This window comes from Sander vitreus, chromosome 24, assembly GCF_031162955.1.
Source record: "Sander vitreus isolate 19-12246 chromosome 24, sanVit1, whole genome shotgun sequence".
NCBI lineage: Eukaryota > Metazoa > Chordata > Actinopteri > Perciformes > Percidae > Sander > Sander vitreus.
The window spans coordinates 4,269,818-4,283,533 of record NC_135878.1 but is presented as its reverse complement, the minus strand read 5'-3'; the positions used below and the strand labels follow the sequence as shown (position 1 = coordinate 4,283,533).

Genomic DNA, 13,716 nt, shown 5'->3' with positions numbered 1-13,716 from the left:
TCAAACTACTTGATTATTGAACTGCCCAGATACAGTACATACCTGGGGGGGGAAATGTGTAGAATAGTTATGCTTTGTGGTATATCTTATTTGTATGTTTCTGTTATTTGAGGTTTTGCTACTTAAATAAAAGACATTACATTATAATAATGGAGAACTTCATTCCGTGAAGCCTCTCGTTGTAACATGACTCATCCCCTCATGGACATTTCTGTCTCTTTCAGGTTCTCTGCATTTGCCTGCATCTCCGAGTAAGACTTTGCAATGAGAATGTCCGATACAGTTGACACTGAAACAATGAAAGTTTCCGAAGCTGCCGACACGGTGCCATCTCCAAAAGACAACGCCACCAAGTCTGAGATCACTGACCAGAGCCAGAGCAGCAGAGATGAACACGGCAGCAACCATAACAGCGACGTACAGGTAAATAACTGAATGAGATATATATGTTCACCCTAAAAATCCTCCCGGTAACACCCCTTTCATATGCTGACCGGTATCGTATAGATCAAAACTGACTGTCTTTTTTTAAACGTTTCCTCAACATGTCACATACTCGTCTAATCGGGGAGGTTAGAGGTGTCAGCAACCTGACCGGACCAGGAGTGATTTTTCATTTTTCTTCCACACTCCTCTCCATAAAAATTCAGTAAGCGTCAGCGTCAAACACCAACTGCCCTGGGGATCGCTTGTCACCCGCGGCATTCAAGATGATTTTTCCAGGCAGCAAGAAAAATGATTCCTGAAAAGTATCATCTGCACTGACATTGAAATAATAATGTGGTGCCTGACTCTGCCTTGCCATAGCACCGAGTCGGTCGGTCGGTCGGTCGGTCACTACTGAAACTGAGATCATTTGGTCGTGGAAACTAGTGAATCTTATGGATCCTCCATGGGAGACATTAAAGCACTGGATCTATTGGGGATTCAGGGCAGCTGAGATCACTTTCAAATAAACTGCCAGTTAATTAGTTCTCCATGTCATTTCAACAAATGTGCTCTGGGACCGCAGACAATTTGCACTTGTTAATTTGTCTTCAATAGTAAAACCGGTGCTGACTGGTTAGTGCTCCCAAATGGCAGAATTATGTGAAATGTCTTTGATTGTGGTCAAGGAAACAAAATCCAGGAAGGGAAAAGGATTGTCTCTGGCTGCAGCCTAAAAATAGGATTCAGGCCAATCTGGCCTTGTGGTTGGAGGCAGGCAGAGCAAGGAAGTCAGGCAGGCAGGCAGATAATCTGGAGCTCAAATCCTGGCTTACCTACAAACTTCCTGTGTCTATGTTGCCCAGAGGAACAGAATGACACCAGCATGGGGAAGCTGAAGGGGTGAGAGGAGGGGACACAGGAGGAAGAGAGAGATGGGTTAAGAGGTTAAGAATGAGGGAGCAAGGATAGAAGGAAGGTGAAGGAGCATGAGAGACATGGTATTGAAGATTGAAGGAAGGAAAGCAGAGGGAAGACCAAAAAGAAGCATATGGATGAAGGCGGGGGAATGATTTCTCCTCCTTAAATCTACTGAACACCTAACTACTACTGTAGATGATAAAGTAAGTGTGGTCAAAATTACTCACCACTGACCACATCTGAGAGTTATGCAGCACCAGTAATTTGAAACGACGTAGACAGGGGTTGCAGTAATTGTCCAGAACAGACGGAGTAAAAAGGAAACCGAAAGACTGTGAGATGAGGTAACTTTTTTTAAAAGATGAATTAACACAATCTTCCTCTTGGAAATATAAAGTTGACTTCATAAGCAATAAAACGCGTCATTGCTCACTTCAATACACACTTCGTTCTGCTGCTTTCTCAATGTGTCAAACTATTTCTTTTTGCAACCGAAATGAGAGCATCTTGGGAAATTCAACGTGCCATTATCCTGTAATTACAACTTGTGGTCGCTGTTCAGTAAAAATGACATACCGTTGTCTTATATTTAAACAAGAATCGATTTGATACTAGTGATTGAAATTAGCAGTGTTTTTGATGGAATTTTAAACTAAGCAAACTCTTACAGCTCTTACCACCTAAAGCAAAACTCTGTCCGTTTACATCTCACCTCAGATTGACTTTGCATGTATCACTCTGTTTTTTTTTTGTATTGTATTTAGCGACTTACTTCTCCTTCTACTCCTTGTCCTAAAACTCACCCCATCACCGGCATAATTATTCCGTGGTCACAGGACCATATGCCAAGATATGCCGACAGCCCTGAAGCCCCTGACCTTTCTGCTCGTAATTTTCAGCAGTGGAGGTGGAGCTAATTCTGTCGTTTTGTGTAAGGGCGTTGGTTAAATGCCTGAAGTGTTCATTGTGGGAGAAATAGAGGAGGTAGGGAACTGGGTAAGAAACGGGGGAGGGGGCAGCAGTAGGTGTAACGTGGAAAAGCATTCCGACAGTGGAAGGGGGGCTGGGGGGGGGGTGAGAGACTGGGTGACTTTGCCACCATCTGCCTCCAGCTCTGTCCCCTGCAGCAGGACAGGTGGCTGGTGGCCGGCCTACTTCTGCTGACTTCAGCCCTTTCCCATTCCTTTATCTCCTGCCGGCATTGTTCATTCCCCACTGGCCCCACGCCGCTCAATTAGCTGGTGTAGCGGTGCGCTCACAGTCCCAGCCCTCTCCTCCCCCTCCTCTCCTCCATCCACATCCATATTACCTGATATAGAAAGGGGCGCGGCAGGTCACAGGCATTGGAGATGGGCAAACAGCGGTCCATTTCAATGTGTTTTTAGGTGTTATTTGGCCCTCAAGCTCAATAAGAGAGGGTGGGGGTTGTCCTTTTGATTTCAGAGGACAGGTGGTGAAGGACAGAGCGGTGTACACGTGTGTGTGTGTGTGGATGCATGTTGGGATTAGGAAGCAGAGGACTGGGCTCTGTTACAATTTTTTGGCTCCTGCCAGGTCTCACCCCCCTCCCCCCTCTCTCCCCTCCTCCTCTATGCATGCTACTGAGAGACCTTCTGTTTATACGTACACACACACAGCCACCAGTGCGTGAAGCACAGAGGCAGCGAGCTGTCTCACACACTGTTGGGTGGCCAGTCTCTCTCTGCTTTCTTCATCTCACCTCCAGCGCCTCGGTTTGATTCACATGACAGCTAAATGGAGCTGAGAGCAGCGCATAAGACTGTGTGTGTGTGTGTGTGTGTGTGGCCGCTTTAGTAGCATATGCTCTGCAAAATTAATTCATGCTCCCAGGAAAATGGTAAATGTTTAACTTGATATTTCATGGTGCGCAGGGAATTTTCTATTTCTTTTTGCAGATCAATGCCGCTAAATTTTGTTTCTGTGTCCTTACATTCTTCAGTTTAGGAACAGATGTAAAACCACCGGCATTACAGGAGGTTATTTGTTTTTTTCTGCTGTCTTGGTATAAATTGTTTTGCTCTTCTGCAGAGCTACACTAGTAACGCACGCATGCACAAAATGTAGGCCAGTCATATTTAATTCAAACTTCTTCACTTTCTTAAAGTAACAATCCTCTTTCCCCCACCAAACTTCTGTGGTTTGTTTGATTTTTTTTCCTGTGCACTTTTTCCCCTGCACCCCTCCCCTACCTATGGACAGCCTGTGAAGTACTCTAAGGTACGGTACGCTCGATGTGCATGTTGTGCAAGGATGCTTCCACCTGTGTAATGTGCACTTGGATTGCATTGTTTGCTTGAAATAAGATGGAAGTTGTACCTGTGTTTCCTGTCAAGCAAGTTGTCATTGTACACATTGCTCCCGGAATTTATGAAATGAGTTCAGTGCAATATGTTTTGATGCCATTAAATGAATGATAGTGGAGGCTATTGTGTGTATTATGCCTGAAAAAAACAAATAGTTTGAAATGGCCGTTTCCTGTTTGCCTGCTGCAATGCTGTAGATGGTTCGTTCAGGGGAAAAAAATTAGACGGCTTGGGTTTATATGAAAATGCTTACTCCATTTTTTTATTTAAGACTGTTCTGATCAAGTTATCTGAGAGGATCTGCAGCTACTGGTGGACAATCATGTTAGCTGCGAAGAGCTGCGTCACTCAGGAAAAGATTTGACAGCTAAAATGGGAAATATTGAAACTGTATGATTTGCTTGCAAGAATCGATTGTGCTCGCTGGCTGTTTGTTTTACTTTGGCTTGTCACTGTGATGCGTGATAATATTGATGCGGTTGTGTGTGTGCGCATGGTTTTAACTGTGCCCACCTACCTGCACCCCCCTCCCCCTTAGTCCAACACCAGGCTAAAGCTGGTGCGGAGCCTGGCAGTGTGTGAAGAGTCCTTTCCTTGCTCTATTCCTGAGCCTTCAGCAGCACCTCAGGTAACAATCTCTGAATAACCAGAGTGTATTCACATTAGGAGTGTGCTGGTTTACCAGTTTTACTGTACACCATATTCTGATGGTGACAATTACTGTCAATACCATGACCATTGCTGTTTTTAGAGGGCACCAAAAACGGCTCTCCGGTCTTTATTAGCAGCTATTAGCCTTTTTACCAGCCAAACGGAGTCAGCGCTGGACTGACGGAACCAGGCAGCCTCCCTGCCTAGTTCTAGCTACTCTGGCCATGAATTGTTATGCCAACATTAGTTAATGTTAACTCGTTAACCTAAGCATAGCTAGTTCATGGCTGCCCAAGTCGTAATGTTCCGTGAGAGAGAGCATGCATTTTTTACAGTACGTGACAAACAAGGAAACTCATCTAACATTCTGCCTTTTTACTTATAACACCCAGCAGGAAACACTTACAGTACTAACTAACTTAAAGACCCCTTCTGGACATTATTGAAGACATGGAAAAAAAAAAAAAAAAAAAATACTACGCGTTGAACAATTTGTTGCACGTGATATGATTTTTCCACAAAATGCAGGTTTGAGGTAATTTTCAGGTCTAATAGTATTTCTGGAAAGCTTGATGGTTATCGTGATAATACAGTAAGGGGTGCATGATATATCGACTCAATATTGTTATGGTGATATCACGTTACGCATTATATCGAAAGTGTTGTGATAAGAATGCAATATTTAGTTTATTTTGTGGAGAGCTGCGTCCCGTCCGTTGGCTGTGTGGCTTAGTTGTGTTTGATTTAGAGCCCGCTTGAAACACTATAATGATCATGTTTCATTGGCCAGTTACCGTGCATCAGCGCACAGGGCCACTACGTGTCGACCCTATGGAGCGTACCACGTGCGTGCATATTTCGACAGAGTGACGGTGTAAGTGAAGAAATAGAGACAACTAAACGGAACGAATCAGAGAAGCGAAAGAAAAGTTGTGTCCTGTTCTCTTTATTTATTTATTTTATACTGTCCAACCAGTAAAACATGTCCTGTTCTGTAGACATGGTCCTTATTTATTTATTCATGTTGGACCAGTCCAATATGACCGTCAGTTGAAATAAACCTTGTGTTGTAAGAAAACTTGTTTTAATTTGTTATGAATCTATTTTGATGCGTTTTCCCGTAACTTTTGTAATTTTACATACGTTTAAAAAATATCGAAATTAATCTTGATCGCACTATTCATAATCGATATCGCAGTATCACATTTCGTCAATATCGTGCAACCCTAAATACAGTCCATCATGACATTTTTGGCCACAACGATCGTAGCATGAAAATGTGATGCCGGTACATCCCTAATTCACATGGACACTCTGTTCCTATGGAGTAGAATTCATCCCAGTCATCTCATCAAGCCCGATGTGACATGTCCGACACCTCGGCTCAGTTTGTTAAGATACAAGCCCACACGCATAGCGCTGAAGTGCTGACCAGGGATCAGTTCTTCATCTCAGCTCATTACAATTGAGCATGTAGATCTCTGATGCTTGATTAGCGGCCTTCGTCTGACAGCTATGATTAAATACCTGCCCGTGGCCGCTTGATGAAAACATCACATCATCAAAACCGAAAGTACAGAGCGCCAACAGCGGGCCGGACGTTTAGTTTGCTAAATCAACTCTCCTTTTACTGCGTATCTCTGGGCAAAACCCCCCCTCTGATCAAACTCTCTCCATTACATGCCACTGTGCACCGCTCCTGGCATGCTTTCACACTCACACACACACATATACACACAGGTGCGTTTGTTCCAGGCGTTTCAGCCAGTCAGCACCGAGCTCCCTAACCAGAGGGCGGTGTTATTCCCACAACAGTCTCGCATCGTCTGCACTCGCACAACGTCCTGTATTACGGCCATCAATCATGTCGAGGAAATTACAATTTCCACACGTCAGCTACAGAGAGCTGTGGAGCGCTCTAATTGAATACTCTTGATATTTCCCCCGCTACTGTTATTGGGCCCGGAGACGAGACTCCTTCTGCAGCAAACTAACCTAAAGGGGCGAGGTAAGGCAATAAAGAAAGAAAAGGAGAAAACGCAGAAGTGGAGTACACATTCAGCTGTAAGATCACTGACTCCCATTCAACCTCTTGATGTATCAAATCTAAATATTTATCATTGTTCACCACTTTACGTTATTATCTCCGATGTCAGATTGTAAGCATTAACAAAGAGCTGTATGGATGCTTTCTCTGCATCCTGAAAAACTACATCTGTCCCCACATTGTATGCCTGGCTGTCAACTCCAATCAATGGCCGATAGTCGAGAGCCTCTGAATACACGCTGCACTTTTTGTTTTAGACTGACAGCATGGTCATTACAAATTCAGAGGACCATCATTTTCACGCTGTTTTTCTTTATCTCGAGGTAAATGGATGTCAGGAAACAAATGAGGCGGTTCGCAACAGCTGCACATCAACCGGGCGGCTTCCATGTGATGCCGAGGGTGGCATTAAGTAGCAAACATCACCGCTTCGTGCCAGAAAAAAATCCTTTTGCTTTGACGAAAACACACACACACACACACACACACACACACACACACACACACACACACACACACACACACACATATATATAAACTCGCTGTCACTTACACAACACAGTCCTAGACTCATTTTCGCTTTCTCCCAGTCTCGCTTAGGCAATTAGTCAGTCACGTTTCTCATTAGCATATTACATTTTCACATATATTAAGAGCGTCTTGAAATGAAGGAGAACGTAGCGTCTCATTATCTTGCTTCACAGCTGTTACAGATATCCAACTTGTGACCTTTTTTGGTTATGAGCTGCTCTCCCGCCACTAGGACACCCCTTCTCTCACTCCTTCCTTCATTCATTTCTCTCTCTCTTTCTTTCTCTCACACACACACACACTCACACTCTCATAGACTCTCTGATGTTAGCTTCCCAGAGTTGTGTTTAATCCATTTACCGTGCACTGGCAAGCGTTCTCCTCTTTTCAGCTCTCCTTTCAGCCTTTTGTAGAATTGCCTGAAATGCAAATCAGATACTGCTCTGAGGTGTGTGTGTGTGTGGGTGGGTGTGTTGGGGTGGGTGTGTGTGGGTGGCGTAGCGCAGCACGGCTGGGGTAAATCAAGGCCATTTTTAATAGATCTCGCAAAACATCCACATCTTCCATTAAGATTGCAGCACAGTCGATTTTTAAGAATTTTACAGTTGGAGGGGGATTACAGCTAACTCCTCATGCTGTTGAATGTTAAGGAATGAAATGTGCTGTGTTGTTTCTTTCTGGGCTCAAATTCATGTTTTATTCAGGTGGTTTAATAAAAACAAGCTAATCTGACAGATTCATTGCCATTGTGATTTGGAATTCATGGACGCAGGTGCATTATGACCAGCAAGGAAACGGGTCCGGATGATAAACCAGGAGAGTTTAAGTGTCTTGCAGTGCCCTCTCTTGCCCATCCTATTCTCTAATTAACCTAGAACCTCAGGCAAGATCACGGAGAATGAAACGCCTCATATTTAATGCCGCCTCTCTAAATTAAAGTCTCATGTCTGTTCTTTAATCAGAGGTCACATTTAGTATTTGAAGCTCTTGTAAAATGCTGACATTATTGCACTTGTGTGTGGTAACTAGACAGTCCCCCAAACAAACACACACACACACACACAAAATCCGGCATTTAATAGGACATCAGCAAGATCTGTTTCACACGCATACTGTACCTCAACCAGTTTTTCAGTCTGTATTTTCTTTACTCCCTGAACAGGATGGATTCCTTCTCCAGCCCTTTGAAAAGGAAGATCGAGCCACACAGGACCAGGCTGAGAAAGAGGACGGCTACAATAAGGTGGACAAACCTGAGAAAACGCCAAGAAAAATGCTGTCGAGAGGTAAGAAAAGCAATTAAACCCATAGTGAAGTGTTGTTTCAGAAGGTCTATATAGATATTTTTATTTTTTTATTTTTATTTTTTTTGAAATATCTCCACCCTGTCTTCTGAATTCTTACACATTTTAACATTTTTGTCCTTGGTTAGATTTTAAGGTTAGAAAGAAGACCTGACGGGACTTGCCATCTCAGTCACAGGAGCTGAAATCCTTCCATTAACACCACAGCTTTCTTTACATCATAAACACCTGGGGCCTCATTTCTAAACATTGCCTACTTCCAAAAAGGAGGTTGAAAGATACATGTGCTTTTCCCATCCCCAAAAATTTAATTTTTATGATTTAATTTAGAAAACTTGGCAGGAGGATATGTGCACGTCTTGAAAATGAACCTCACTATAGATTATTTATATGTTTATAATATTTTAGCTGTGTGTCACTGGCGACACTGAAGGCAACATTTTGCTTCATTTCAGCCAAATGCTTAAATGATACTTATCACACAATCCATGTCACTCAGCCAAATTACAGCCTCCTAATAATTATATCTTCTACCATGTCACGAGCAACAACCAATCCTAAACATTTTTTTTCCCGGCACAGTGCCCTCCAGTTTGTCCAAAAGCACTTCTCCGTTTTAAATGATATCTCATTATGGGCCGATAATTGGCGTGATTCAGTTAATTGTGACAAGCTCAAGGTGTTAAGCAATTATATGGATTCCCACAGGCGTATAAAGGTGTCTGCTTCCCTCTGTGGAGAAAATGCCACTGATGAGGCAGCCTCCAATTATAGAAACCAGACACCCACCAAGAGGAACGAGCTCTGTGTCCCCTGACTCCCACTGATGGCTCCCATCCTTTGTTGGCGCACAGGAACAAGCTTTTTCGGTGTCAACTTTGTTATCCAACCACTTCTTCGTTTCTTAAACGGTTCCGCTGGCAGTGCTCCCTGCTGCTCATACAAGCTGCCAGATAATTTCTTTTTGTAATCGGTCACACCAATAACAACCACCAAACCGCTAGTGCCTAGCACTGTCGGTGAAGTTTCTTCTTTGACATGAGCAGTCTGACTTTTCCTTTCTTTCTTTTTTTTTCTTCCCAAATTGAGCTGAATGACAAGCTGATTAATTAGCATATCAATAATCACAATGGGCGTTTCATTAACTGTTTATCAATAATTTGGGGAGTTAACGGGGTGGAACATTTTCAAGTTTCTTATTATTTATATAAATGAAATGATGTCCAGAAAATGACATGCATGTAATTTTGGGGATTGTTTTATAAATCGGGACATATTGGAGTGAATTTGTGCGCAGGCAACATTAAGGGTGGAGTCTCCGTTTGATAAATGAGACCTGTGATGCACTGCCTTCATTTCAAAGGTAACCTCATTGGTCATTGAAACGTGTGTCTCTCTTGGTTAGATTCCAGCCAAGACTACACCGATTCAACTGGCATAGATCTCCATGAGTTCCTGGTCAACACGTTGAAGGGCAACCCCAGGTATACATACATACACAACAACATACACACTGCTTCAGTCAATCACCAGCCTAAAGGCCTGCTCACCCCATTTCAATGCAATCACTTTGATTAGTGGACTCACTCGCAGAAAAAGAATTGCTCAACCTTGGTGAGCTTGACACAGGAATTCCCGCCATTGTGCAATAGCAAGCTGTCTTTTCACTGCTGACATTTGAAATTACAGAGAGTCAGAGTGTCCCAAATGGAGACAGCTATCGTAGCTTATGAACTTTTGTTGTACGTTATTTCCGGCTTCCTGGATAGGTAATAGAGTTCCCTGCTGGCTAGCCTGTTAGTGGTTAGCTTGCATACTACAGTATTCACCAAGTAGCCCTATGTCACTGTGCCTTTTTAACCAAATATTTTGCATTTCACTGTGCTACTTTATGGTGTGACCAGGCCTTTAGAGATTGTGTTATTACTATTTGAACATTGGTGATCTTTCTTATGACCTGAGAAGTGAAAAGAATATTGATTATGAACCCAATTTTGCATTCAGGATGTCTCAAAAAACAATCTTAATATGTGTCATTTATTTAGGGATCGAATCATGCTACTGAAGTTGGAACAGGACATCTTGGACTTCATCAGCAATAATGAGTAAGACATATTTGTTGCCATTTAGCAGGTTCTCAACCAGACTGAATTAGTGAACCCTCCAGCTCAAATATTCTTCCAAAGAGCTCTATAGAATACGAGCTCAGAAGGCTCTTTCAGATGAGCTGTGCTTGATGTTACACAATTAAGACAAACAGCTGTTCGTCATTTCAGCTGATCTGTAGAGTATAGCCCTGTTTGGATGTATCGCATCAATTTTAAAGCGGAGTCTATGGTCAGACTTTTGGCTCTGCTCATCAAATTCTCCGTTTAGTGTCTTTTGGAAGCAGTGGTGGAATGTACCTAAGTACATTTACTCAAGTACTGTATAAATTTGAGGTACTTTACTTGAGTCTTTTTTTTTTCATGCCACTATCTACTTCTACACCACTATATTTCAGAGAGAAATATTGTACTTTTTACTCCACTACATTCATCTGACAGCTTTAGTTACTTTACAAATTAGTAATTAAGTACACAAAACACATGTAGTTTTTTAAAATACAATGTTTTATTATACATTAAACTACCCAACAATATTTAGACCAGCTGAAATGATGAGACGATTAAACACTAGGTGATTGACGGAACTGTTTGGATCGTTTCCAGTTTCTAAAATGTGAGGATTTTTCTGCATTGAGTACTTTTACGTGTAATACTTTAAGTAGATGTTCCTGATGATACTTGCATACTTTTACTTAAGTAATATTTTCAATGCAGGACTTTTACTTGTAACAGAGTATTTTTTTTTAGTACTTTTTACTTAAGCAAAGGATCTGAACACTACTTCCAACCCTGTTTGGAAGTATGAAATGTTAAGTTTGGATCACCATTACCAATTTAGTCATGTTGATCTCAAATAACAGAGGGCTTTAAGTTCTCCTCTAGTGAACTCTGACGTGCTTTGAAACATTTCTTAAAACAAACCCAAGAGCAGATATCCTTACAAGGTAAAACGACAATGGACTCCTACCAGATAAAACAGGCGAGCCTTTCTTGCTTAACTCCTCATTTCAGACTGGGATTGCGACTGATGTTTTTTTTTCTCCAAGCATATCAACATCACTTAAACTTTTCAACCATGTGTGTGTCCCTCCTAGAAGCCAAAAGAGAAAGTTCCCACCCATGACGTCCTACCACAGGATGCTGCTACATCGGGTGGCAGCCTACTTTGGCATGGACCACAATGTGGACCCCAGTGGAAAGTCCGTGGTGATTAACAAAACCACCAACACTAGAATGTGAGCCTCTTTTTGGTCTTTTGGTGATCTTCTTCCAAGTTTACTGACCGTATTAGAGTAAAATCATTATATGAATTATATTATTATCAGACCTCTCATTATACTACACTATCACTTAGCTAGTTAATTGGTGGTGAACTTTTAGCTGTTGCAATCCGTTGACAGATCAGTTACTTTCCTGCCCTGCTTGTTGGTTAACATATGTTGCTGTCTGCATCTGCCTGAAATTAAGCTGGCACTAAAACTCGTGTGAAATCCCCCACCGACAGACCCGATCAGAAATTCTCAGAGCACATCAAGGATGACAGGGCAGACGATTTTCAGAAACGCTACATTCTAAAACGAGACAACTCCAGCTTTGATCGTGAAGACAGCACGGTAGGTGTTTGCGTGCGCATGTGTGTTTTTCACCAAGCTGTTACTTTCATTTCTGACATGTTGGTAAGAGTGGGACAATCTGGCGTCCCTGACATAGCTGCTAAAGGTGTGTGTGTGTGTGTGTGTGTGTTGTGTGTTGTGTGTCCTTGCCAGATTCGAATGCGTTTGAAAGCTGACAAGAGGAGCAAATCGATGGAGGAGAGGGAGGAGGAGTACCAGCGAGCCAGAGAAAGGATATTTGCACATGATGTGAGAGCTGTTTGTGTAGGCGGGGTTGGGGGGGGGGGGCATGTTGCACAAATCTTTGTGTCGTTTCTATTCATGTGCAAATTCAGTAGATTTCTTGCTACCAATTACCACTGCTGGATTTATGAATTTCTAGACTAGGTTCCCTCTGATGTGAAGCCAAATGAATAAAGTCCAATTTATAACTAGACCTGTAAGAGGGTACACCGGGGTCCAAGCACCTGTCAATGCAACAACATTTATTTATTTTTTTATATATATATATTTGTTGATAAATTGATCAATGCTGTAGTCATATTCAGGAGGATTTTTAATGCACAGAGCCATGAAACGTGGCTTTCAGTAAATGCAAAGAGAGAAGCATTCAAGATAACAATAAGAACAAACTGTCCTGTTAATCATCTGCACCACTGGAATTGACTAACTTTCATTTCCACCCACAGGGAGATCACTTCATACTAGATAGAAGGTAAGTCGTACTATGCCATTAATAACCACTGACTTTGCTTCACCTCTCATTGAGCAATAAGTTTGGTTCAAAAAGAGCTAACATGGATGAAGAAATGTCAGTTAATTGGCCAGAGTAGAACCGATAGATCCTTTTAAAGTGTAACTAAAGCTCTACTTTAAATGATGTTCTATCACTTTTATAGTGTTCCTGTCAGAGCAGCAATTAGCGTCAGCTCTGTCATGTTTTTAAAATGGTGGATATCTCATTTTGTCAGCGCCTGTTCTGTAATACCTCTCTTCTCCCTTCAGTGCTCAGGATGAAGGCGCATGCATGAGCACCCAACAGAGGCGGCAAATGTTCAGGTAGGTCCGCCCCCGCCGCACATCATTCAGCTCTTTCAGAGGCTGAACCGCAGGCAGAGAAAACCCTTTGAATCGCCCGTCTGCCTTAATCGGCGTGCTGATCTGAGGATTTGTTTTTGCTGCTCAGGAAAGCTTCTGTTAAATGGGATTTGCTGCCCATGTGGGATGGCCTGTTTCAACCAAAGCTTGGCAATTATACCATGTTTGTTGGGAGAAGATGCAGTCTTGTTATAGCTAAATCTACATTGCTGAATATGGTCCAACAGGAAGACCACAGGCCATATTTCTTTTAAACAGTGTTATGCAGGTGTCTGGTTTTGTTTTGTGTTTTTTTTCCCCCCACTTTTTCATGTGTAATTTTGTGGCAAAAGATTAACTTATTAGTTACTTACAAATTTTAAGATTAGAGCTGAGCAATTGGACAATATATAAGCAACTGTTTTGATAATTGATTAAATTGAAAGTCATATTTAAAACCAAAACTGCCAAAAGAAGTCTGCTGTTCCAGCATTTGAAATGCAAATGCTGTTAAATGTTTTATGATCTAAGGCTAAATGTCTTTGGTCACAAAAAAAGCAATTTAAACATGTCAACTTAGTGAATTTGTGATGGACATTCTTTTACTATTTTTGACAATTTATGGATCAAACGATTCATCAAGATGTGTGTGCAGGTACTGTGATATGATCAGTGATGTAGCTCTTTCTGATTTAGGACATGTTGCAGAAGTTG

At 42.1% G+C, this 13,716-nt stretch overlaps 1 protein-coding gene across 9 annotated transcripts in view; it reads left to right on the top strand.

Moving 5' to 3' along the window:
• Positions 1-13,716, top strand: part of LOC144512732 (R3H domain-containing protein 1-like) — a 46,471-nt gene that overhangs the window by 14,745 nt on the left and 18,010 nt on the right. For 8 of the 9 annotated variants that reach the window (XM_078243625.1, XM_078243620.1, XM_078243622.1 and 5 more), the window contains exons 3-12: positions 225-423; positions 4,210-4,299; positions 8,063-8,186; positions 9,610-9,688; positions 10,250-10,309; positions 11,407-11,547; positions 11,817-11,925; positions 12,079-12,174; positions 12,615-12,640; positions 12,931-12,984. In XM_078243625.1, the coding sequence (XP_078099751.1) occupies positions 265-423; positions 4,210-4,299; positions 8,063-8,186; positions 9,610-9,688; positions 10,250-10,309; positions 11,407-11,547; positions 11,817-11,925; positions 12,079-12,174; positions 12,615-12,640; positions 12,931-12,984 (938 nt within the window). In that variant the 5' untranslated portion in view covers positions 225-264. The remainder of the gene's footprint in view (positions 1-224; positions 424-4,209; positions 4,300-8,062; positions 8,187-9,609; positions 9,689-10,249; positions 10,310-11,406; positions 11,548-11,816; positions 11,926-12,078; positions 12,175-12,614; positions 12,641-12,930; positions 12,985-13,716) is intronic. The other variant, XM_078243623.1, reaches the window with a different exon arrangement.